The following is a 27,168-nucleotide window of genomic DNA, read 5'->3' as shown; positions in this document are numbered from 1 at the left end:
CATTATATGAAGTATAAGAAAGACTACTGTGCCATTTCCTATTCTTAGCTCTTTCTCCTACAGTATAATGTGACTGACCTTCAATCAAAGATCCTCAGCAGTGCTGTATGTTTAGGGGTGTGTGTGTGTGTGTGTGTTTGTGAGTGTGTGTGTTTTAAATTGAATTTTAAACTTTTTTTTAGTTTATTGAAGAGTACTGTATTTTGAACAATTTAGTGTTTGCCCTTTCCAATCCATATTTCACATTGGAGGTCTTAAAGATGATGTAGTTGGCATAGACATTTACAGACGAAGAAACTGATGGCGTGAGAGAAGAGGTGTGAGTCCTGACACATTTGTCTGTGGGACACGCTTTTTCCTTTTGTCAATTTATGTAATTTGAGATGCACTTGAAACTTGAACTTCATTGGGTTGCAGTTAATTTCATAGGTGAAATTATTCTAAGCCTGATGTGTCAGAGACCTCTACTAAGAGAAATCTGGGACTCGTGCTGGCATTAAACCTTTTCTCTCAGTAAATTTACCCAGAATCTGGAAGCACCTTTGCACCACCTAATGCGCTGAGGTGGGGTTTCACAGAATAACGGGTCGGTGTCAACTTTATTTCCCCGTGGCGGCTAATTCAGCATGGCTCTTTTTGCAGGTTTGTAGCCAACTCATTGTACATGGTAGCTATCCATGTAAACACAAAGTTTGATATTATGCAACCCATCAAGTAAGGGATTGTTTCAAATTAGCATGACATTGATAGTGAGGACCCACAGCAAAATGAAAGAGCTCAAGGTTGCTCTTAGGACTTTCTGGAGGTGAAACCCTGGCCTTGATTCATTGTAAAGCCCTCCTCTAATAATTAACCATCCATAAACTCCTGACCCTCCTTCCCTTTGAGCTGGGTCAGTTAGGTGAAAAAAAATGCATGTGAAAATACTGCAGCTCTTTGACAAAGAGTGACATAGAAACCTGGAGTGGTGTTATCATCACTCCAAAACACATGGTATTCTCCACTCCTGACTGTGCAGCGGACACTGCAATTTGACTTTGGTTTATACAACAACGGACTTTTCTCTGCACAGAGTAAATGCATTCATTTTCCTAGAACTAATTTTTGTAAAATCTTCTTAAAAATCAGAGAGTCATCTAAGGTAATACTTCAGAATCTTTTTTGATGAAACAATGACACTTCTCAGGACTAATTTTAATCCTGGAGTCCCTGATTGGTGGTTCGTGGCTGATTTATGATAGACACATTCAGAATCATCCTTCCATTCTATTAGCCGTGTACCGGTGCATGATTGCAGTATGCTGGTTCAGTCATGACCTTCACAATAGCTTTTCTTCATGGATACCACAGATTCCTTACCTTAGCTAAAGGATGCACTGCTTTTTGCAACACAATCCAGTAATACAAGCGACAGCAATGCCTGTCTAATTTTATTTATTTTTTGATCTCGTGTTGTTAGGAGGACAGAATTGATCTGGTTTTATATAGGATTGGGGACTCACTTCTTATATCACTTAGAAATGGAAATCTTGGTCATTAGCTACATTTTTTATGAATAACAGCAAGACTTTTTTTGGAAATAGGTATATTTGGGGTCACAGCACAATGGAGCAGAAGGCACAGAGATTTCCTGTATATTCTTGCGCCCAAACATGCATACCCTGCCTTACTGTCAACATCCTCCACCAGTGTGATACATTTGTTAAAACTGATTAACCTACATTGATAAATCTTACCACCCAAAGTCCGTAGTTTATGTTAAGAGTCATTGTTGATGTTGCATGGCTCTGGACAAATACATAATGGCGTGTATCTATCATTATAGTATCAAACAGTAATTGCACTGCCCTAAAAATTCCCTGTGCTCTGCCTATATGTCCCTCCCTATTCTCTAATCCTTGGCAACCTCTGATCCTTTTGCTGTCTCCCTAGTTTTGCCTTTTCAAGAATGCTAAATAGTGGGAATCACAGTATGCAGCCTTTTCAGATCGGCTTCCTTTACTTAGTAATATGCATTTAAGTTTTCTCCATATCTTTTCAGGGCTTGATAACTCATGTTTCAGGGCTGCACAATATCCCATTGTCTGGATATACCACCACTTATCCATTAACCTCCTGAAGGACATCTTGGTTTGTTTGGGGTTTTTTTTAACTTTTATTTATTTATTTATTTTGAGATGCCTCTTTAGCATCTAGTAGCAGGTTTTTACATTTAAAAAAAGCAATAAAAATTAGCTTCTTTATGGGACACCTGAGTGCCTCAGTGGGTTGAGCGTCTGGCTTCGGCTCAGGCCGTGATCTCATGGTTCCCGAGTTTGAGCCTCACATCAGGCTTGCTGTTGTCAGCCTGTCAGTGCAGAGCCCGCTTTGAGTCCTGTGTCCTCCTCTCTCTGCCCCTCCCCTGCTTGCACTCGCCCAAAATAAATCAGTACTTAAAAAAATTTTATCTTCTCTGTGAATATTGGTAGAAGCAAGACAGAGGATTGTAAGGAAATAAACTAAGTAAACTTCATTCTACATGGACGTCATTTATATTGCAGAGGGGAGATTGAATCGTTATACAGTATTCTTAATATCCATGCTATGGAACAAAGAACAGGAGACCTAGAAATCAATTTATCTCTCTGAATAATGAATCTGCTAAAATTTCAGGGTATTATTAGAAAAACTTCCTATCAGAGCATGCTTTTTTATTCCACTTGTATGTGCTTTAGCATATTTTTAAATCTAGAATTATTTATATTACATTTAATGGTATAAATTCTCTTCTATGTAACCTATCTCTTCCACTTAATCTCCCACTTGATCAATAATAAGAAAATTTCAAATCTTCACTCTTCACTTAGTAAATCACTTGATATGAGTATCAGTAGTAGATTCTATAGCAATCAGGCCTGCAGTGGGTAATTGCTGAGTTCCATTCCTTTTTCTAAACGAATCTAGCCAAACCAGGAAAGAGGACACACTATTTATCTTGTAAACAACAAAAAGAGAGGGAAGAAGTTTTGTTCAACTGCATAAATATGCAGTTGCACTGGTATGTGTGGCTTTCTAATGTTCTTCATTCTTGTTTGTGTTGTTTTGGAGGACAAAGGGCCACTTGACTTTTTTGAAGGTCAAAACTGGGTGGAGGAATTGGCTCCTGGACTAGCACAGTGTACTGAAGGCAGGGCAGACATTAAGCCTTTTTAATGTAAAAGCGACCCTTTTAGGCAATGATTTTAGGCAGTTCCAAGGACAGCTAAAACCCAGTGGATTAAAATATTTATGCAGCTCTGTTTCTTTCTGCCTCCCATTTCTACACGGCTTCTCCTGTGATTCCTATTATTTTCCAGAGTTCAAGGTTTAACCTAGTGTTCTCCAGAGCCTCGTTGTTCAAAATACGGTCCACAGACCAGCGACAGAATCCCAGGCTCCATCATGGACATAGAATCAGGATCTGCATTTTAACCTCCCCCTGGTGAATTTTGTGCCTGTTTGAGAAGCAGTTATAGATTTTCCTGAGTACCTTGTTTGCCCATCACTCCAATGAGTAATTCCAATATTCAAAATAGAAAAGACAATCGTCAATTATAGGGTAAAAAATCAGTACAAATTTGTCACTGTTGTGTGTGTCCAGCAGTTTGCCATAAAACTGTGTCTTCTTGTGGATTGACAAAGCAAGAAAGAGTAGAAGGTACTGCTTTGAGATTCGGGTGAGTATAATTCAAATTCCAAAAATAATTCAGGTTCCCATTATCCCTAATTCCCATTATGTACCCATATCTCAAGGCTCACCGTTGCTGGTTGTGAGGCACATGGACACCACAGTGAAAGGTCTGGTATTGAGGTGGGGATACTTATGAAAGGCATGAATATTGGCCTGACAGGTACTAGGATAATGACCCTGAATGGTCCAGTTAGCCTTAGTGCAGGAACAGAAAATTAACCTGACCTCTGAAGACCCAGGCCCAGGTGTCAGCCAACTAATGACTGGCAGTAGAATTTTAGACAATGCACTGTGCCCACTTGTGATTGGATTTCTTCACTCATAAAACTGGAGCAGTAATAGTGCGTTCCGTAAGTCCAGGGCTATTGTGAAAAATAAAGTAGGTAGTAGAAAGCACTTGTCAAAGTTATGCAGGCAGATAAGGAATTAAAACAAGGTTCCAAATATTTGAACAAATATTTTCCATTTCAGAGTAGAATCAGAACCAATATCCACAGACTATGTTTTCCTTCATGTTTCACACATAACTTTGGAAGGTGGCCCAAAAGTATGAACATGGGACCTTTCAGTCCAGAGACACAGAAGAAATAGAATTCCGCAGGGTTTTACTGACAGCAGTGTTTCTCTGAGTATGGTCCTCTGATCTACCTGCCTCAGAATCCCCCATGATCTTTGTGAAGGGATGCGATGTGAGGACTCTTCAGGAGCATTCCGTGATTCTGTTGCATTCTGAAGTTTGAGAAGCTAGTCTGAGTGGATGTTTGCTGTTAATGTTAGGAAAAATACAGAAATTTATTAGAGTTCAGCTTAAGCCTTTTGCTTTTACAACAACTATCTGTAAATGTCTCCCATTCATATTTATTCTTATAAAAAGAAATACATCTGCCTTTTTTTTCTTCTGAGATGGTGTTGTTTATTCATTCATTCCACAAAGATTTGGTGAGCATCTTCTAGAACGATGAAGATCTATGATCTGTCCAGGAAACTAATTTCATAACTATTTGCATTGCTAGTTATTAGGGCAGTGAATACATTGAAAACAATCTTTGGTTAGACTTCTGGTAGAAATGTAAATTTCCTATGAAGTTTCTGCATATGGACAGTAAGACACTCTAAACTTCTTGTCTTTGATTTTAACTTAACCCAAAACTGTGTTTCTCTCTGCCTACTGGAATACTAAACAAAAAGAGTTGAGGGCAGAATAAATCGAGTTACTTTCTTCTCCTCATGCCACACTTTCACGTATGGAATTTAGGTGTACAGTCGATCCTTGAACAATGCAGAAGTTAGGGGTATCGACACTGCTTTTATAGCCCAAAATCCCCGAATTGCTTTTTACTCCCCCAAAACTTAACTACCAATATCTTCTTGTTGACCAGAAGCCTTGTTGATAACAAATATTTGATTAACACATATATTGTATGTAATGTGTATTATATACTGTATTCTTATGATAAAGTAAGCATAAAAAGTGAGAATAAAAAGTTAAAATCATAAGGAAAATACATTTATAGCACTATACTGCAAAAAGTCTACATCTAAGTGGACCCATTCGGTTTAAACCCAGTTCAAACTTTTTCTTCAAAAGTCAACTATTCTACTGTAGTGGAGATTATTGAAGTGAATTATAGTAGAGATTGTTTTCCTATTTTCATGTATATTGATGATGTTACATGTGGAAAATTCACAGTCAAATATTTCATGTGTCTCACTAAATACATGAAATGGGAAATTGATGACTCTGGACATGTAAATTGTTAGTCATCTGTCAGCCTAATTACTAATTTTTCTTCTCACAGTCCACTCTTTTTGCTAAGAGCTCATAGGAATTGGTCAACCCCTTACTGAATGAACACCATTAGTCTTTCTATATGACAACTGAACATCTTCAGAATAAAAACATCCACGTTTTTTTTTTTTTACTGTTATCAGTTTAGCCAAAGGGTATGAAAATGTATCTTAGACTCCTAGAAACCATTCTTAAGAGCATAGTGTAGGTGATCTTTCAAAAACATGTGGTAGATCATGCTCTCCCCTCGTTAAGCCTTTCCAATGCCTTTGCAACTCTCTCAGACTAAAATCCAACTTCCTTACACTCTGCAAGGCTTATACCTCAGCCTTCTCTCCGTCTACCCTGCCTAGGCTGCCTCTACTCCAGACACACTGGTCCCCCTTCCAATTTTCCAGTAGGGTGCTCATTCTTGCCTCGGCCTTTATTCTGGCTGCTGTTTCTATATACCACTGGAAAGCCTTTGGAAAGTTTGAAGCTAGAAGGTCACATGATCTGATTTTGAATAAATGAATGAATAAAAACCTTTACAATGAATTGAAGAGAAAGCACTTTTATTTTTTCCTCAAACAAGAACCTAGATAGGCATTTTGTAGAATTTTTTGGAATGTTTTAAATGTCTGATCCTGGTAAATGTATTGCAGACTGGTCCTAGATCTTTCTAATTGTACCCACAATGAGTTTAAATATGGTAGAGTTAGGATTAGCATTCTCGGTGTGGACCTGAATTTAAGCTTAGAAATAGAAATTTACATATAAATAGAAAATTAAATCAGTTTTCTAAACAGGTATTTTTGAAAATCCAATAACAGGTTAACAAATTTAAGGTTTATACAAACACAGAGAATATTTTTGACTTAATTTTAATTAAGCTTCATGAAGTATTTGATTGATAAGTGAGAAAGGAAGAAAGCATTCTCTCGGCATTCTAAACAGCATGGAAGGATATTGATGGCTTTAAAAAAATAATCCCGGACTGCCTGTTTGTTACCTAGCCAAGTAATTCATAACAAAAGGCAGGTGAAAACACTTCACTCTAGAACAGCATGTCGTGAGATGTGAGACATTATGTAAAGTTAAAACGAGAACAAGCTGATCTGTTTTCTTCTCTTTATTCACATGTCATTCTTTAGAAGTAATAGACTCAAAAGTTCGCCTCAGAGCATTTTGCTCTTCCTCTGGGAAATGTGAAAGAAAATTTTGTGTGTAGAATAAAAACATGTTAATGTGTGTTAATGTATTCTTGTAAACATGCAGGAGGCTTCAGTTTGAGTGGGACTGGAGTTCAAGTCAAATTGTGATTTCTGTATGTAAACGTTAGAAGTGCTCATGGGTCGTTATCACCAATTTTTGAAGTGGGAAATGGTTGAAGGTGAAAAAAATTATATATTTTATAGCTCATAGATATATAAAATTATATATTTGTAACTCTCTCTCTCTCTCTCTCTCTCTCTCTCTCTCTCTCTATATATATATATATATATATAGTTCATAGATATCTCTCAATTTTCTCTTTTCAAGTACTACCATTCTTGGGTTTATAGTAATTGAATTATGAAAGGAGTAAAGCCATTATGATGGTTTCAATAATGAGTGGAAGGTTAAGACCTTTTTGTCCAGAGAGCATAGAAAATGGTCCTAGATGGAGACATGTGGCAAACCACAGCAGATCACACCTTCACAGAATAAATAACCACGTGTCACTTTATCTCCAAAGGGATTCTCTCCACTTTAACCAACTCCCCAACTAATTTTTATACAACGTTGTGGCCATTCTCCTAAATACCTCCGATTAAGACCTCTTTGCTTTCTTTTTACCTCTGCTAGTTTGTCAGAAGGCTTGTCTGGCTTTTCAGAGTGACGTGTTCGCCAAAACATATTTTTATGCCAACTTCATACCCTTAGTACCATAGTGCCTTCCTTCCTTTTGGTGTCCAGGGTGCCATAAAAACATGTTTGGCTTCAATTTGATTGAAATGTTTAAATATTAAGGTACATGGGCCTCCTTCTTTATTCTATTGTAGGTTGATTCTCTGGGATTTGATGTTATATTATTTTTATTTGTCTTGATTTTTTTGTTAACAGAAAATAGGGGGAAGAACTAGAATTGTAACTTTCATCTTATATCTCATTCCTTTCCCCCAGCTCTAAAATTTAGATTCCCATCATCAAATAATCACACTTTCTCTCCTCATGGCCTTTATTAATGATGAATAAGTTTATTGCTTTTGTTCTTGGTTTGGAAGCTACTCCTCCCCCCCCATTTATGGAGTATGTTTCCCAAAGACAGATGCTAAACATAAAGATATAGGAAATCATGTTTGTTGAGTTTTAAACTGTACAAAAGCAACTGAGCAACGTACTGCTCTCATATCTCAGGGAAAGTTGTGTCAATTTCAACAAAGTTGTTTCTGACAGATTTATATGATAAATGAGTTCCTGAAAATTGCGTATAGATTTTTTTTCTAAACAATTCTTTAAGTTAAAAAAAGTTCCATATCCCACAGAAAAGATTCGAATAAGATAATCAAGACTAGAAACACAGGAAAGAATATTGACTCATTAGCAATCAAAATTAAAAGGAGATTCCATTTTTTTTTAATCTACCAAGTAAAAAAAGAATTGGGGGGTAGGGGAGATATCGTTAAGTTATTGAGAAAACATGGGATACCTGTCTTCATGTCCTGCTGGTGCGTGTGTAAACTGATAACAATCTGAGTGCCAGGGAGTCCAAATCCCTCTTTCAGAAATTGTTCCTGAGAAAAGAAATGAGGATGATGTAGCCTTTAGTATCAACGTGAAAGTTCAACAATTGAGGATTCACTTATGGTAGGCATTAATTGTTAATTAAATTTAGTATATAGTCAAGAACATGGGAAAATATTTATTCTGTAGTGCTGAAATAAATAAGCTATACACAGGTAGACACACACATACACACACAAACACACTTTCTGGTACAAAGACACAAGGAGACCTGCAGAAAAATATCCAGGAGGGATATTCACTAAGGCGGTAACTCTGCCTCTTGCACCTAGAACAGAAGGATAGATATTTACATTTTTTCCCTATTTTCTTTTTAATGATTTAAATTTTCATATTAGGTGAAAGGCAATATTTTACTTTAATAATATTTTAAAGTCGTTCAGGTTATTCACCCTTTTTTATGAACAATGATTTTATTGTTATAAAATGGGGGACACTTACTATAAGGAAATTGTATAACTTCTATCATTTATGGATTACTTTTTCTGAATCAGAACAAGTTTTCGTAAATCCATGTTTTCAGACATTGCATATTTGTAAATAAAGGAAAGAATGCTTATCTTAGTATTGTTGTGAGCACTAGTGAATACGCACAACATAATTTTTCACAATACCCCAGTGAGTAGCATTTGCCCAATAGTGGAAGTTTTAGGTTTTTAATTATGTTATGCAATTCAGATTTTTTTCTTGGTTGTGTACTAAAGCCGACACACCCGTAGAAGGGAGGTTTTACATGAATGTATATTACAGTAAGTACTTAAAGCAGAGACTTTTGCAATTTGTCTGTATGGGTAAAAAAAATCATTTACTAAAAGGTAAATTCAAGGAAACAAGACAATGAACAATTGCATTCTAAAAGTCGCAGTTGCTACCAATTAATCTCTAAGCGACTGAAGGGTTGCTTTGGATTCTGTCTCACTTTGGTAGCTTAAATCCTCAACTGTGGTTTGTATATTTTAGGAATCTATCACAGAAATTTAAATCTAATTTTAGTACAGTTTTCACTGTCTTGCTTTTCTTTTTAATGTAATTTTGTTGATTGTGGTTTATTTACAATGTTAGTTAAATTGCGTAATCAGCATAAATATATGCAATCATGCAATTTAATTAGGGAACGTTATTTAGGAAAGTAATGACAAAATTCAGACATTCATAACATTTTAGAAATTCTTGAGAACTTTCTTTTAAAATGGTTACTTGAATGAATGGTAGTTTCGACTCAAATTTAAGTATTTCTCTTTTTCAAAACAAGTGAAAAAAAATCTTGTCAAAATCAAAATATCATGTATGATGAAAGTATGATACAGTGTGTGAAAGACCAAAATATCTTAACTAAATTTATACTAATGGTCAAACTTTCAATTTCCCATCATGTTCTCAGCTTTTGATGTAGAGTTTCCCATTTTTGTGATAGAGGGTCTTTGGAATATGATTTTTTTAAAGTAAAAATCATAGGTTTATATAGAGAAATACATTTTTTTCTATCTCAAGATAGTTCACCTCCAATACTAGTTTGAGTTCATCGTAAGGGGGGGCCTGCATAAGTGGAAGAATTATGCAAGTCATTGGCTAGTAAATACCCAAAAAGTACTTCATGAAGGATATACATCTTTGTGTATAAAACATTTCATATTTAAGTATAAATAACAGTGTCAGTTTTGTTTGAAGAATTATATACTTTCTGCTGTAACTAATATTTATGAATCCTTACTTCACAAAGCCTTTGCTATTCAGAAGCATAAATCTTTTTCCTGTGACTTTTTTTGAGAGAACTTTTTTGTAAAGTTGCTTGGAGATTTCAAAGCTAAGTAGTTTTGCCCATTGCTTTATGGCCCTAAGGTAGTATAAAGGTATATTTCATTAAATATACGAATCCAATGTGAGAAACAGAATAATGGGAACATTCTTTTCTCTTACTGTATTAATCTCTCTGAAAATTTTAAAGGATTTTGGCATTATAGTGTTGTAACACTGATCTTTTATTTGATGAAGTTCATATATAGAAAAAGAGGTTAGGAAAGTATAGGAAATTGCACAGAGTTTGGCAGGGATGCTTTAAGTTTTCTCAAGAAATACCCCCAACATAGCTAAGTATTCAAGGATGAGAATTTACCCAGAGAAATGAAATTGTCTTAAGCAAGAGCCACCATGATGGAAAACGCCGGGTCACCACTCCAACTATGCCATGACCTTGGGCCATTTTAGTGAACAGTAACAGAAAGGAACACAAGGATGAAGAAAGGCATGACACCTTTCCTTGACAAGCTTATGGTTGTTTGTAGAGAAATAGCATTTAATCAATAATGACAACCAGAAGAACACGGCAATAGGTTTGGGTAAAGCTCTATGAGAGCACTTTAAAATAACTCTCCCTGGGAAACTTATATATTGGTAGTGATGAAAGACTTCACCAACTCAGCATATTTGGATTTGACCTTCAGAAAGCAGAGATTTAGGTTTTGTCTCCCTCACTATAGAAGTAAAAGGACAAATATAAAAAAAACTTGCTGCTTCCGTCCTGTATAGTACAGAAAAAAGTACTGGTAATATTATAATGTATTTCTTTCTCATGTTTTTCCTTTTGTGTATTTGTATATATATTTTTTCTTTTTTTACCTAGTTCAAATCGTACTACATATAATTTTTTATACTTATTCATAAATCCTTTTGTCCATTTCAGAATATTTCCAGAGTATTAAATCCTAGAAAACTTTTGCTACAGATTATAAATTTGCCAATATGAAATTTTGATTAAAATTAGAATCTCCCAATAATAGAGTACAATACTTGCTTCAGAAAAATTCTCTATCGAATACTGACAAGTATAATTTACAATAAATCCTTGTGAATGTAGTATATTAAAGAATTGTGTTGAATTTCTCTTTTTATTATTTTTATTATTTATTTTTTCTTATTTATTTCTTTAGAGAGTGAGAGAGAGTGTGAATGAGGGAGAGAGAAGAGAGAGAGATTCTTAAGCAGGGTCTATGCTTAGCATGGAGCCATACACAGGGCCTAATTCTAGGACACTGGGATCGTGACCTGAGCCAAAATGAAGAGTTAGATGAGCAACCCAGGCTCCCAGAATTTCTGTTTTTATAATGTTAAATACTTGGGCATTTATTAGTGTTTACATTTCCTTTGCTGTGAGTTATCTATTTATGGCATTTTTATTTTTTTGAGGACTAATCTTTTAAAAAATTATTAGGTTAGATATATTTGTATATATTCAGATAAACCATACATGATTGCCATTTTATAGATCAAAACATTGAATAGATGTGCACATAGTATTAACCTCGATATGTGCTATTGATGTTTTGTTCTGCTGGCCTTTTAAATTTATATAAAACTGAAATAAGACTTTTCTTTTTCTGTCTGACATTTAGTGGCTGTCTATCGTGTTTGTGTTTTGTGTAATAACTGAGTCTCAAAGTTGAATATATTAAATCTGTATTTTGTTTACCCCATATTTTCAACCCTTGCACAAAACAGGGAGCCCCAAAATACAGATTTTGTGGTTGTATGTTTCACTTTTTATCTAGGAATGGTATTCAACATTTAACAACTAATATCTGGTTAGTCCTAATGGGAACAAACCACACCTTAGGGCTGAACCCAGATCTGGTGTTTATTCCTTACTGTTGGATTAAATTGAAAGCATTTCTCATTATTTTGGGGGCAAGTTGTTAGTTTGTCCTGGTTAAACTTTGTAATCATTCAAATTTCAGAAAAATACTGCTGGGTTTGAATCTAAGAATATGGAATGCCTTACACTAACTAAAGTCATCTTTTTTTTTTAATTTTTATTTATTTTTGAGTGAGACACACACACACACACACACACACACACACACACACACACACACACAGAATGCAAGCGGAGGAGGGGCAGAGAGAGAGGGAGACACAGAATCCGAAGCAGGCTCCAGGCTCTGAGCCCAACGCGGGCCCGAACTCAAAAACTGTGAGATCATGACCTGAGCCGAAGTCAGACACTTAACCGACTGAGCTACCCACGTGCCCTAAAGTCATCTTTTAATAAAAATGCAGGCCCACAGTAACTTTATATTTATAACCTTTGGGCTACAACTTTATTTTTTTTTATTTTTATTTTTTTCAGTTTTGTAAAGTGAGGTTTATTGAGGTATAATTTAGCAAACTACCCCCTTAGCAGTATAGTTGTATGGATTGTGATGAATGTCTACAGTCAAGTAAAGATCACCACAACGTGCCTGACACTTCACTCCATAAATTTTCATTTCCCTTTATGGCCTATTCCTTTACCCCACCCCGGTAACCACTGATCTGTTCCTGTCCCTATAGTTCTGTCTTTTCTACCTCTATTGAGTTTTCCTATAATATAGGAAATTTTGAGTCTGGCTTATCTTACTTGACATCATGCATTTGGAGTTCATCTATGTGGTTCTATCTGTTCATAGTGCATTACTCTTCGGGTAGAATCTACTATTTGGTTGTTTTCTATTTCATGCTATGGCTGCTGTCACCAACTTCCTACCTCATCTCCAAAATCTTAAATAAGTTTTATTAACTTATAAATTTGGTGTTAGCCTTATTATTGCTCTGCCTTGGAGAACTAGGCATGTTTTTTTTCATGTTTTCCAGTTATAGAATATAGCATAGTGGGAGATGGTCACTTAGTTGTTGGGGAGAGAGGTTTGCAGTAGGTGGGATTAAGAATGAGATCATCAATGTTCCTTTTGCTAGCTCATCTTCATGAATTTTCAAGGCAGGATTCTAATTCCTGAAACAACCTAGGACCCAATTCGAGTCATTTTATATTTGACTTCAGAACGTCTTACAGAAATTCCTTTTTTTTTTTACTTATATTTGAAAGTTTGACATCATTTTATGTCAGGCAAAAAAAATACATACATACATATATATATATATAATGAGCTATACATATATATATGTATATATATACACATATATATACATACATACATACATATAAATATTATATATATATATATATATACACACATATATATATATAATGAGGTATAAAAATTAGGCCCTGATTATAGAGTTAATACTTAGTAAGTTACTTGAAATGAATAGGATTTTCCTGCAATGGCAAATGTTTCTATGGTTTTAGAATATTCTATAAAAATAATATCATATTGTTGATAAAACTACCAGAAACAGAGTTAATTCTTTTTTTTTTAATTTATTTATTTATTTATTTATTTATTTTTATTTATATATGAAATTTATTGTCAAATTGGTTTCCATACAACACCCAGTGCTCATCCCAAAAGGTGCCCTCCTCAATACCCATCACCCACCCTCTCCTCCCTCCCACCCCCCATCAACCCTCAGTTTGCTCTCAGTTCTCAACAGTCTCTTATGCTTTGGCTCTCTCCCACTCTAACCTCTTTTTTTTTTTTCCTTCCCCTCCCCCATGGGTTCCTGTTAAGTTTCTCAGGATCCACATAAGAGTGAAACCATATGGTATCTGTCTTTCTCTGTATGGCTTATTTCACTTAGCATCACACTCTCCAGTTCCATCCACATTGCTACAAAAGGCCATATTTCATTTTTTCTCATTGCCACGTAGTATTCCATAGTGTATATAAACCACAATTTCTTTATCCATTCATCAGTTGATGGACATTTAGGCTCTTTCCATAATTTGGCTATTGTTGAGAGTGCTGCTATGAACATTGGGGTACAAGTGCCCCTATGCATCAGTACTCCTGTGTCCCTTGGATAAATTCCTAGCAGTGCTATTGCTGGGTCAGAGGGTAGGTCTATTTTTAATTTTCTGAGGAACCTCCACACTGCTTTCCAGAGCGGCTGCACCAATTTGCATTCCCACCAACAGTGCAAGAGGGTTCCCGTTTCTCCACATCCTCTCCAGCATCTATAGTCTCCTGATTTGTTCATTTTGGCCACTCTGACTGGCGTGAGGTGATACCTGAGTGTGGTTTTGATTTGTATTTCCCTGATAAGGAGCGACGCTGAACATCTTTTCATGTGCCTGTTGGCCATCCGGATGTCTTCTTTAGAGAAGTGTCTATTCATGTTTTCTTGGGCTACAACTTTAAAAAAAATAAACAGTAAAGATAATTTTGTTATCTTTATAACAATTGCGTTATTGACCACTTACCCAAGTCCACACAAACCTCTAGAGAGCATTTAACCGATAGAAATTTGGGACCATGTTGATAATGATGTGATTTGATATAAATCAGATGAAACTTAAAAGACAGTATGATAGAAATGCATACATTGGCTGTCATCTGTGATCATTGGCTAAGTCAGCCTGTGTTCTGGGCTCAACATTGGGCCATTATGGATTCTGACCCCACAAACTGAATATGGTCGGATGACTGTATGCAGTGAGATTAAGTGTATCAGACATCTGGCAGCCATAATTTAATCGAAGACCCTCAGTGATTTGGGCCCTAGGCATTTGGATGTAATGTTTGACACTGGGCACCATTATCCCAATCGATTCCATCTGGCCTGGTCTGGCTCAAAAGACTCAATTTTTTTTTTTTTTTTTTTTAAGAGAAACTATTGGCCATGACTAGTCCTTGTTTACAGAATTTCCCATCTCCCTTGGCTGATATAGTTACACTTTTCATGCATTGAGGCTTAGCTTTTAGTGCAGAGCCCTGATTTTAAAACCAGCCATTCTGAATATAGGCAGCAAGGGTAGTTTAGGATGGCTGATGAGAAACGGAAGTGTTAAGGTATTTTTACCAAATAGTTTTACTTTTTTACTGTGCTATAGAGACTCTAAAGTCTCGTAATACGTGAATTTTCACAACTTAAGTAGTAAATTGGAAAACAAATGCAGACTATTTAATATATGATGGCAAATAGACTAAAACAAGTTAATAAGCTACTTAGCCAGCCAGTAGATGATAGGGTTTTTTAAATTATTATTATTTATTTTATTTTATTAATTTTTTTTCAGATGACCAGACCTTTATAGCTGGGAAGGACCAGAAAGGTTATAAAACTGCCCCCTTTCATTTCACAGATAGTAGGAGGTCACAGGTCACATACCTAAAATTTCCATGTGGTTTCTGGGTTCATGATGTGTTTTCTACAGAAGATTTCAGGGACTTCATTAAAAGATAGATTCTCAGATTTAATTAAATGTTATTTACTCTGTTTATAGATTATTTATAAATGATTGTGGTTCTTGTGGAAATGAGTTTATTTTCTAAATCTGATAGATTTATCTGAAACATCAGTGGAAGACCCAAGTTCTTTGATAATCATCTTTTTTATTACAAAACAGGAGGTTAGCAACCCGGTAAAACACGTGAGAAGTCTACTTGAAGGAATTCAGGTTTTCTTTTCAATTTCTCCTAGGCAGTTAATAGAAAATCCTCAAATAACCAAAAAAAAGAAAAACATCAATGATTCATTTTCAAGTACGTCCCAACCTTTCAAGATGTAATGAAAATATAATTAATATTAGTGTGCTATTACTTTCTGCTCCTTTTTTTTCTTTAACATTGGTTCATTTCCTCCCTTTTGCAGTCAACCTGATGGGATACCATATTCCTTTTTTGCTTTGAGGTGCTAATTTTTTTATGTATTTTTGCTTTTTTAAATAGCACATTTTGTCTCATTTATTTTGTTCCCCTTTTAGATTGTTTCTTTGTGTCATGTCATCAGGGTTCGTGACAGATTGCTAAATTGAGCCCCCAAAAGATTAATCAGGGGCAGATTAGATCATTGTTAAGACCAAGTCTCTGGATTCAGCTCTGTTTACTTTCCTAGTCTACCACTTACCACCTCATATGCGTCAATTTTCTCTTATGTAACACAGTTTAAAATAATGGTATGTGCCAAATACATTAATGTATGCAGACGTGTAGAACAGTACATAGTACTCAACTAACCCTAAATGAAAGTTAGTTATTATTATCAATATTACTCCTATTATTATTAATTCATTATTAGAAGCCATGCATAAACACCTCTTTTGTAACTGCTAACAAAGTTTTATTCTTTGTACTTATTTTTAACCCTTTAGTAAATATGTAGCCTTACCTTAAACTTGTCCTAAATATTACTGATGATTGTTCATAAAACTGAGAATGGTTTCCATAGGATACCCTTTTATGTATAAAATTAAAATTTTTGATTATTTTACTTAATAAAATTAGAAAACTATTAATGCCTCAAACTTCTAGAGTCATTCTCAACCTGTTTTCCTCTTTTAACTTAAAATTGTCCTTGTTTCATCTAATTCATAATTTTTCAGCCTCCCTGGGCCATGACTGCATTTTTCAAAGACAGGTGTTATATTTCTTACTGAGTTCATTAACCATAAAGAACCAAGATGATAAACTGCAACCATAAGTGTTGCCGAACATCACCTAACTGACCAGTGAGCTATTTCGGAGTCCAACTCATATCACATAAATGAAATTTATTTGTTTGGATTTGTTTTCCCAGGGTTTTCTCCTTCTTCCACCCTTCGATCTGGCTATTCAGAAAGGTTAAAATCTTAAGAAGTTAGCTAAGAGATTACACATAAAATCTTTTAAGTCATTGTCTCAGATGAGCAGCAACTTGGTCAATCCTTCATTTACTTATTCATTCATTTGTTATTCAGAAGATTTTGGATACTTGTTATATGTCAGTGCCAATGCTTATGATGATAGGACCAAAAAAAATGTAAATAAGATAGAGTCTCTGATCTGAAACATCTCAGTGTTGGGAGTCTCTTAGGCCACCCCAGCTTTGGCCATATGCTAGGAGAACTCGTAAGTCCCAGCATATATTTGTATTTATGGCTGTGATTTATTACAGCAAAAAGATACAAACCAAAATCCACAAAGGGAAAAGGCACTTGGGGCAATGTCTGGGGAACCTGGGGCAATTTTCCAAGAGCCCTCCCCAGCAGGAACACATAGGACACAATTAATTTTTCAAGCAACAAGCCGTGATGACACCTGTAAAATATCATCAACCAAGAAGTTCATTAGAAACTCAGCACCCAGTGTTTTTACTGGGAGCTGTTCAAATATCCACCTTCTGTCTAGCATGTACCAAGATTCCAGAATTCCAGAAGGAAGGCAGGTGTTCACCATAAACCATATTATTTGCCCAAACAGTTTAGCTATGGTGAGCCACTCTTATCTGTTAGAGAATAGCAGGAACCCTCCCTAAATCTAAGTTTCTGGACACCAGCCAACAGCCAGCCTTGCAAACTGCATTTTCTAAGGATAGCTGTCCCAGGCTTGCTGTGTTAAATCTTTTCTGAACAATTATACAATTATACATTCAAGTGGGATAGGCAAAATTGTGTTTGAAGAGTCAGGTAAAAAGACTCTGCCTGGGGGAGTCAAGGGAAGCTTCATTTTTATCTCTCTCTCTCTCTCTCTCTCTCTCTCTATCTATTTAGAGTGTACACATGCACACATAAGTTGGGTAAGGGGAGAGAGAGAGAAGGATAGAGAGAATCCCAAGCAGTCTCCACACTCAGCACAGAGCCCGATGTAGGGCTCAGTCTCACAACAGTGAGATCATGATCTGAGCCGAGATCAAGAGTCACATGCTTAACCAACTGACCCACACAGGTGCCCCAAGGGAAGCTTCATTTAACAAGAGAATATTTGAGGTGGATCTTCAAGGAATTGTGAGATTGCCCAAAGTCTGGGATGAAAAGGGGTTTTCCTCCATGCAAAGGTAACTATACTTCTTGCAAATAAAGAGATTGTTGAAAAATTCTACATGGTCTGAGCCTAGGGCATGATGGGGGCGGAGTGCAAATAGAGGGGAGGGTGATTGGAACAAAAGCATGGAGTGTTTATAGTTTTGTGGGTGGTAATGAGCCATTAGCGGTTTTAAGCCAAAGAGAGAAGTGAATAACTTTGAAAGGTACTTCTGGTAGCAGATACAGAAGATTGGAGAAGAAAGAGTTTGAAGACAGTAAGACCAGATTGGAGGCAAGAGGTGATGAGTACATACCCTAAGGCATGTATGTTGGGACTAGAGCATGGAGCAGTGGTTCTCATCCAAGGGGGCTCAAATAATCATGTGGGAGGCTTAAAAAGACTCTGATGTCTAGGGGCTACTCAAATGCTTTAATATCTCTCAACATATTTTGCAACATTGTGAATGCTTTCACTTCTCACTTTCACTTCTGTAGCTGTCTTATTCTGTAACACTGTCAGTCAAAACCTCAAATCCACTATGTTGTGGGTTCATTAGTGGACATAACCATGGATATAACGATTTATATAGAATTTCCTCTTTACTTCCACAGTAAATGAGATGCAAAGCCATATAAAGGGGTCTACCTCAGCCAGATAATTTTATCTATTTTCAGATGAATCTAGTCATCAAATCTGTTTGCAGTGAACAGTCTTCATGTTTCTGCAGAGGATTCACAGGGGTTCACTTGTAAAGTGTAGATCAAAATGCTTATCAAAAGGCACAGACAGACCTCAATTACATAAGATGCATGTCAATTTATGTAGTTACTTCTTGGTCGTTTGACATGTATTGTGTATATGGTCTGTATGGAAGACATACAACATACGGTTAAGGATGTTTTCAAAGTATAACTATTTGTTAAATGTAAGCTATTTTAATAAAATCGTTCAGGTGAGACCTAAATATAAACATATCCAGCTCAGCACAGTTTTCTTACCTTTTGTTTTTATTTTATTTTAAATTATTTCACAGTATGTGATGTCACAAAAGGGACTTACATGGTTTGCAAAGAATGATAGGAGGATACACATGAGTTTCTTGTTTTTACTCTCGGATTAACTAGACATTATTGGCTTTCATAGTAACGTTAATTTGGAATGTAATGAAGTTGCTTCTTCAGTGATAGTTTATCTGCTATTTTAATTGAATAAAATATCTCAAGAATGTGTTGATTAATTTATGTATTGTCTATATATATATGTATACATATACACACACATACACACACACAGAAATATGTCTGTAAGCTTTCTCTCATATCCAAAAGAGAGTCTTTAGATATATTTAATATTTCCATGAGCCATGTGATTAACAATTACAGCAAGATATGTTGGAGAAAATTGTCTTTGAAAGTTTTCCATCAGTGGCTTAATTAACATACAGTGGGCAGAAAGCAAACAATCTGCTGAGCCAGACTACTCAAAGATCCCTCCTGATGCTTTTGTTTTCACTACAGCTGGGAAGGGGAAAATTATATTACATATATCCCTGTATCTTGCTTCTGAATGATTCGTTTTGGTGATGATTTAAAGAATAATTTAAAATATTTTTATGAGTTTGAAAGCAAATGAAGTGCCCAGGAATAATTTACAATGTAGATGACCATGCTGTGGTTTTGCCAATTTTTCTCGGTCTTTTTTTCTATAAAATATTCATTCTTGACTTGTTTTATCTTGTCTAAAAAATAATTCTGAAATGAGATCAAAATCTAAGCCAATTTCATACTCCAGTCTTGATGAACCATGTAGGACTGAATTAGGAGCATATAGGAATGTTTCCTCTTAGTATTCATAACATCACCAGGGAAAAAGAATTAGGTCTAAAATAACAACCGAAAGAAAATTCACAGTAGCCAAGCCCTAAAGCTCACAAATTTTCTTATTAAAAAAAACCCCTCAGTGCCTTCCTTAGATCCTGTTTAGTCTTTGTAAATACGAGAGCTAGCAAGTAATTGAGTGATAGGTTTGCAAAGTTGAAGGTAGCAAATTCTAGGAGGAGCGAGCATGTCCATAATGGAGGCAAACCACTCCGCAGCTGTAATAGCTGTTAACATGACCATGAAGCAAGAGAATAAAAATGATAAAACATTGCTAACAATTGGGGGGGGGAGGGAAACCCACCACAACCCCACAGCTGTCTAAGGACTTACTTTGTGAGTACTAGAGTCAGCATATATGTTTGTCTTATACAGGAGGCCTCCCTGTCTGTTAAATTTACCTTCCCCAGTAACCCTTCTAAAGCATTACTTATGAAACTATGAAAACACTATGAAAAGAATTTGACATATTAATCAAACATGCCAAACTTCAACTTATGTAGTGTTAAAAGATAAACTGAGGCATATTAAAAATTTCAAGAGTTTACCCGAGCAAAGATCAATTCTAGTCTGGCAGCCCTGAGCCAGAAATGGGAGCACTCTGAGGACAGGAGAGGGGAGAGACTTTTATGGGGAAAAAGGCAGACACAAAGCAAGAAAACTATTTGATTGGCTTAAGCATTTACCTGATTCAGAAAAGCCTAGTTGGCTGTGTGAGACTGGTTGTCCTTAGGTTTCAATTTCTTTTCCTGGAGGCCTTTACAGGCTTAGGTATGGGCTTGCTTGGGAAGGCTGTTAAGTCACAGAACTAATGATCTTTTTCTTTTAGTCAATTTTTTTTTAAATTTTTTTTCAACATTTATTTATTTTTGGGACAGAGAGAGACAGAGCATGAACGGGGGAGGGGCAGAGAGAGAGGGAGACACAGAATCGGAAACAGGCTCCAGGCTCTGAGCCATCAGCCCAGAGCCCGACGCGGGGCTCGAACTCACGGACCGCGAGATCGTGACCTGGCTGAAGTCGGTCGCTCAACCGACTGCGCCACCCAGGCGCCCCTCTTTTAGTCAGTTTAACAGTGGGGAATATGGGTTTTATCACCCCTAAGCTTTGAAGTTCCTTTCCATTTTTTTCTCTAGGGTAAGAAGGTAGGGAAAAATGAGAGAGGGGCTCAAGGAAGTTGAGAAAGAGACTTTCTATGCAGACAGCCCCCCAGTGTTCGTTATTTTGTCTCACTGCCCTGTGCCAGGATCACGGGGGCTAGCGTGATGTTCCTGGCCTCCAGGCATCATGGGAAGTACCATTTTTTGTCTTGTGTTATAAATCTCTGGAAAGGTAGTGATAACATAAATATCAAGCAATTAATATCAAACAGTAGCACCCAAGAGTTGTTTTTAAATTCTGTTTTGAAGATTTTTAATAAAGATTAATTCTTTGAAGTTTTAGGTAGACTTCCCGATTTACATTTTAGAGGACGGAAAAACCTCTGCTTGGAGCTCTTCCCTTTGTGTGATTGTTTTAAAAGCCATTTTTATATCCAGGAGCATGTAATCCATTAACTGCATTGTATTTACTACATTTCTTATCTGGATTGACATTCTAACAAGAATCTTGTATAGATTTTCAGTTGCTCTGATATGATTATTTGTATTCAGATAGCCACCACCTTTAGTGCAAGACAAATACACATCTCTAAAATTAACCTAAGTGTTGGGCCAGCAGGTCTTAGCTGGTTGTTATAAAACTGTATTGCTTAGTTTTGTTGTATGCTGACTCATATATTTTTGGTAATGAGGCAGAATATATAAATAAAGCAAATAAAATTGCTTTATGTAGCTTTGCCTAGAACCATAGGTCTTAGAGCTGACACATCGTCAGGAAAAGCTGTCTGCCTTTGCAGGTAAGGTAGTTTCATTCCCATTTAAAATATAGGGTAACCAAAGCACGGAGTTTTGTAAATTATGCCGGACCCCATATCCAGCAAACCTAACAAAGAATTCCACCCCAGGTCTTTTGAATCCTTGTTCAGTATTTCTTCCATTACTTAATTCTGCCTGGTCCAATCATTTCTGTTCCAAAGAGACTGTTAACAGCTCATTTATCCATCAGTCAGTCGGTCATCAACATTTTTATTGAGCACAGTTCAATGGCCAGTGGGACAACAATGTTAAAAAAGAAACATTTTATATGGTGATGATGACAATACTCATTAGCCATAGTGATTGAACGTTTACTGTGAGTTGGCAGGCGGGGGTGGGGGGGGGGAACCCATGATCAGCCCTTTGTGTACCTGAGATTTTGTGTACCTTACAACAATTCTGTGAATTGTGCATGGTGCTCCATTTTTCTAGCTCTTGAGTTCCTATACGTGGAGCTCTTGGCCACTTCTGTCTTCACCGTTCTTTTAAGCTCATATTGCATGGGCCCATGAAAAAGTCTAAATTACCAACACTATGGTGGTAATATGGTGGTATTTCTCTCTGGGCTGTATCTGCCAAAGCATCAAGCAGTGGGAGATCTTTTAAGTTCACGGTGAAACCAAAGAATATCCTTTCTGTCTAGAAGAATTATTAGCACCTTTCTGAGTTGAACGGGAAATGTGTTAGACCATTTGTGTGTGATTAGCAGTGGTAGCCTTAACTTAGTTATTAGAGTTCTAAGTAGCTGATACAGTGGTGTAATAAGTCACATTAAGTACATTTTGGTTTCTTGGAATGTTCTCATGTTGAGGGCAACATCACAGCTATAATTAAATCACTGCTCTCTTAGCCCTTTTTGAACCTGTATCCTGCCCGTTATAAAGGCTGTCAATTCATATCTTTGGGTAATAGTTGTGTAGAAGAAGCCTGTTCTTCTTGGTCAAAAACCGAATTTCCCATACTTGCGATATACCTTCCCCTGCTGACCCACTGAAATGAAAGACTAGGAGTAATGATTAAATCTTATTTTCCCTCCTGTAGTAGCAGGATGAGCTGGGTCAGCAAGGCCAGTCCCTGCAGATGGCTTTAAAATGCCTTTGTGATTTGGTCTCTTTGCCTTCCCATCCATTTCTCTAAGTGCCTATCACTGTCATCCTTCACCACCCTGACAAGAGTCCAAGGTGAGATCAGCACAAATGAACAAGAGCCTCTGTGATGCCTCCTGTGGGTGTTGCTTATTAAGTGAGGTGGGCAATGAACCAAATCTGACTTGTGAGCAACAAAGCAGGTTAGCACATTTACACAAAGATCATTCCATATATTATTTAACCCATTCAAATACATTGTTGTCTCCTTGCTGCCCAGCAAAACTTGTGTGAAGGGAATATAAACTCACAAGTTAATAACGTCTGATTTTTATTTTCAAGTGTGCTAAGAATCACTAGGTTTCATTCCTTTGTTTGGATTGTAGCTTATTTTCTCAGGACAACTAGAGAATGTTTATGAAGCGTGTGTGTGCAGAGGGTGGGGAGGGAAGGGAATAAAATGCATTGCTTTAGGGCTGCACATCTGTTTTAGGGACTCTGCTGGATCTGCACATTAACCATTGTCATGACTTATGGCATGTTTTAAAATTGCATTCTACACAGAGACGTTCATACCAACTCAAAATATTATAATTAAACAGATTCCGCTGTTATGAGTTAGTTTCCTATTTTCATGACTAGCAGACTTATTCTTCTGCTCTGTTAGTGAGCATGTATATGACTCATAGCAAGTGGCAACTCATCATTGTATTTCTTGTTCAAACAGATTGGCAATATCAAGTTGCTCAGGTCTTCCCACGAACAGAACAGGAAGTTGATGTGGACACGCATGCATTCAGCCACCGGTGGAAAAGGAGCTTGGATTCCCTCAAGGCAGTAGACTCGAACCGAGCAAGCATGGGCCAAGACTCCCCAGAGCCCAGAGGCTTCACAGACCTGCTACTGGATGATGGGCAGGACAACACCACCCAGATTGAGGTAGGTAACCAGTCTGGGCAACTGAAATGGATTGATGCATGTATTTCCTGTAAGGCACCCAACTCCCACGTATGTATAGACTGGCCCTTCAGCTCAGTCCAGAGCTTCGGGACTTTTTGTAAGAATCAGTTTAACTCATCCATAAATAATTAGTTGATATTTACTAATTCAGTAATAAATAATTGTAACGATATTAAATAAGTAAATACATCGTAGCTAAGCCATTTATTTAGTCACAGATGTATTCATTCACTCTAGAAACAGACAAATAGTAGCTTGATGTGGTGATGACCGTGAGGAAACACAAAGGAACACGATACAGCCCCTGCCTGCAAGGAAGTCACCGTGTAACCACATCATCTCTAGGCTATGTGATACGTACGAGAAAAATACAGGCTATAGCATGGCATGGAGGAGGGAGAGATCACCTGCTTAGGATTGGGGGATGCACCACTGTCAAAGAGGCTTAGCCTGGGAGAGGGCATTTAGGCAGGGGCTTGGCAAGTTGAGAGGAGCTCACCAGGTTGATACCCTGCCTGGAGTAAGAAAGGAGATTCCCGGCAGAGTAAATTGCCTTTTCAATGGCTAAGTCTTAGAACAGTAGGGCATGCTTGAAGAGTCTCATAGAGTGACCAGCTGTCCCATTCTACCCCGGACTAAGGGTTTCCTGGAGCGTAGCACTTTCAGTGCTGAAAACAAGACAGTTCTGGGCGAACTGGAATGGTCGGTCACTCGGTGACTGTAAGCAATTCTTTGTTATGGTTGGAGTTATGGAGTGGAATGAGGGTGGTTGGAGTTGGGTTGGATGAGTATGGAAGTTTGCTGAGGGTACATTTTAGGCAGTCTGTAGGGTTGCCCAGAGGCCGCAAGTGTAGTATTACATCGTTTAAGTTTCTATTGTCCTTAGCATTGCAAATCACAAAATAGGCTCCTGTTAGTCCTCCAGATCTAACAAAAACAAAGAGGTCAATCTTATGGAAATAAGCAAAAACCACCCAAACAAGAATGGAGGCTATTTATTCAGTCTGCCCTAGCAAGAGTCAGCTTCCATCACTTCCCTTTGGTAGAGACTCAAAAGCAGGCAGGGGAGTGGGAAAGTTTCTCCTTTAAAAAGAAGAGGAGGCTTCAGGTATGCTCTGATTGGAAGTTGTTGGCATGGAGAAGCTGGAGGTGGGTTAATTAGAAGCAGAGCATCTCGGGCGATCGATTTGGGGACCGTATTTGGGTTTTACTGAGTTAGACCTAGAGGCAAAAGATAGGAAAGCTGTCAGTTATTCACCAAGCCCTGATCATTCTGGGCTGAGTGCTGCTGAGGTTGTTTCCCTGGACTGGTTTCTGTAGAGGTTGGGGGTAAGAGTTCTGTTGTCATCCATGGTCTGGCCATCGTCTGTTTGTGTATGCTCTCTCAAACTGTAGTTGTAGTTCTATTTTCTCCTAGGTGACCAGTTCCTACTTTTTAGGAACCAAACAGCATTCTTTTTACGGCCCTGAAACCCTCATTATTTAGGAAAAGAACTCCACTTCCTGAAACAGACACTACACAGTTCTCCAAATAGTTATCAAGGCATCATTTTGTTCCTGCATAGCGAAAGGAATCTTCAGAAGATCTGAAGCACAGGCCGTTGGGATTCTGTGTATGTGAGAAGGCCAGCAATTTTCAAAACCCCTCTCCATCTCCTTGGCTAGCATGTGACTCTGGTGGTCCCTGACTGCCCCAGCCAGGCCCCTCAATAGGCAACAGAGGATGTGCCGGGAGCAGAAGTCATATAATATCTGTAAGAGGCTATTCTGACTCCTGCAGAGTGCCTGCTATTTTGGCAACAGTGTTGTTATAGCAACTCGCAGAGGGCAACATATTTCTTCCCTGAGCACTCTTTAGCTGGGGTGCGACCTGAAGAAAGGAGAGTTGCTCAGAAGCAGAGGTGTTTACTCTCTGTCCAGAACTGGTAGCCTACTGAGATTCAAAGAGGAGAACACGCATTCCTAGAACTCTGTGATCTCTAGGCAGGATGCTGAATCTTCTTCATCATTTGTAAAAGCGAAAATCCCTTTGCTCAGGGATGTATTAACACTCCTCAGAATATAGTCCCGATTGTTACTATACCCATGATTTTGTTATTCTGCCAGTTTTTCTCTTTTCTGCCTTAACAGGGAGATCACGTAATGTCAATGGTTTTGAGTCAGTGAAAAAAAAAAAAAAAAAAAAAAAAAAGGAGGCAGGATAGTGCAGGTGCAGAGAGGTATATGCTGGATAATCACTCGGTGCTAAGGTCTGCCAGGCACAAACAGTATGGATATCATCTTGCCTTGTCCTGACATCAGCCTAGTGTGATTTGTGTCTCCAGGTTCACCGGGTAATCTCAGTGACTTTTACATGTGGGCAATTTCAGATTTAGGTTTGGTATTTTTCCTAAGCTCTTCCATTAATGAATAAAGGTATTTAAACCCGGGCCTGCCCAACTCCCCAGATTTATCGTTTCTGCTTGACTTCGCTTCCTCTAATACGAGGAAAAGTAAATGGTACTTTGATTATGTCATGATTTTGGACAATGGCAGTACCTGAATATTGATGTGAAAGTAATTTGGGGGTTTCAGTCTGGCTGGAAGGGGACTTCTCTTGAAGCTAGATTTCATAACAAGATGACCACTTTTATTTTTTAAGGGTTTATTTATTCTGATGCGGTTCTGGGGATGATGGAGATTATTGGGGACTCAAGTCCCATAAGTCACTCCTTGGCACACTACCTCTAGTTCTGGAAACAAAAGCCTACATCTGAAACTTCTCTGCAAAATTTATTTATTCTGGCCCTTGAAATGGCATTTTTGAACATTGTTGTGTCTCTTTTAGGGAAAATATTTTTGCCTGATTGAGTTAAACAGAAATAAGGAAGAAAGGAACCAAATGGTTGTGGAGTGGCTACTCTGTGCCGGGCATTATGACAAGGTCTTTCTTAGGAATAAACATTTTGATTTATGTCGCTTAATACAAGCAATGAGCATGAAAGACTACGTGTGCTTTTCCCTTTAGATGCTTCCAAAGTTGATGTCAAGAATCTGAATAGTTTTGTCCCAGAGCCCTGGCTGTAGCAGCGGCTGTTAAAATGATCTGTATCCCTGTGAGACTTAAACCACCCAGAATGGCATTCGAGCACATGTCCCCCACTTCTGCCGTCGTCTAGACTTGATATCCCACTTTCACCAAAGACAAAAACAAAAGACAATAGCATACTTACTATTCTGGCACAGATTCATTCTGAAATAAACAAAGGCTGTTATTTTTTAAACTTGGTAACAGTATATTTTCTAGCTCTGCACAAGAGCAGATAATAGAGGGACTGTAAAACTTAGTATCTCAATTACAGAATTCTTCCAGTAGAAATTTCTTGTTTTTGTCATCATTTTCTTTCTTTTTTTTTTTTTTAATATTCCCC

General features: G+C 37.3%; 1 protein-coding gene across 2 annotated transcripts in view; it reads left to right on the top strand.

The window, feature by feature from the left end:
* Positions 1-27,168, top strand: part of PLXDC2 (plexin domain containing 2) — a 457,733-nt gene that overhangs the window by 146,534 nt on the left and 284,031 nt on the right. For both annotated transcript variants that reach the window (XM_040451269.1, XM_040451268.1), the window contains exon 2: positions 23,526-23,737. In XM_040451269.1, the coding sequence (XP_040307203.1) occupies positions 23,526-23,737 (212 nt within the window). The remainder of the gene's footprint in view (positions 1-23,525; positions 23,738-27,168) is intronic.

This window comes from Herpailurus yagouaroundi, unplaced genomic scaffold (assembly GCF_014898765.1).
Source record: "Herpailurus yagouaroundi ecotype Mexico unplaced genomic scaffold, PumYag 203, whole genome shotgun sequence".
Taxonomy (NCBI): Eukaryota; Metazoa; Chordata; class Mammalia; order Carnivora; family Felidae; genus Herpailurus; species Herpailurus yagouaroundi.
The sequence above is the reverse complement of the archived record's forward strand: the minus strand, read 5'-3'. Positions and strand labels throughout refer to the sequence as shown.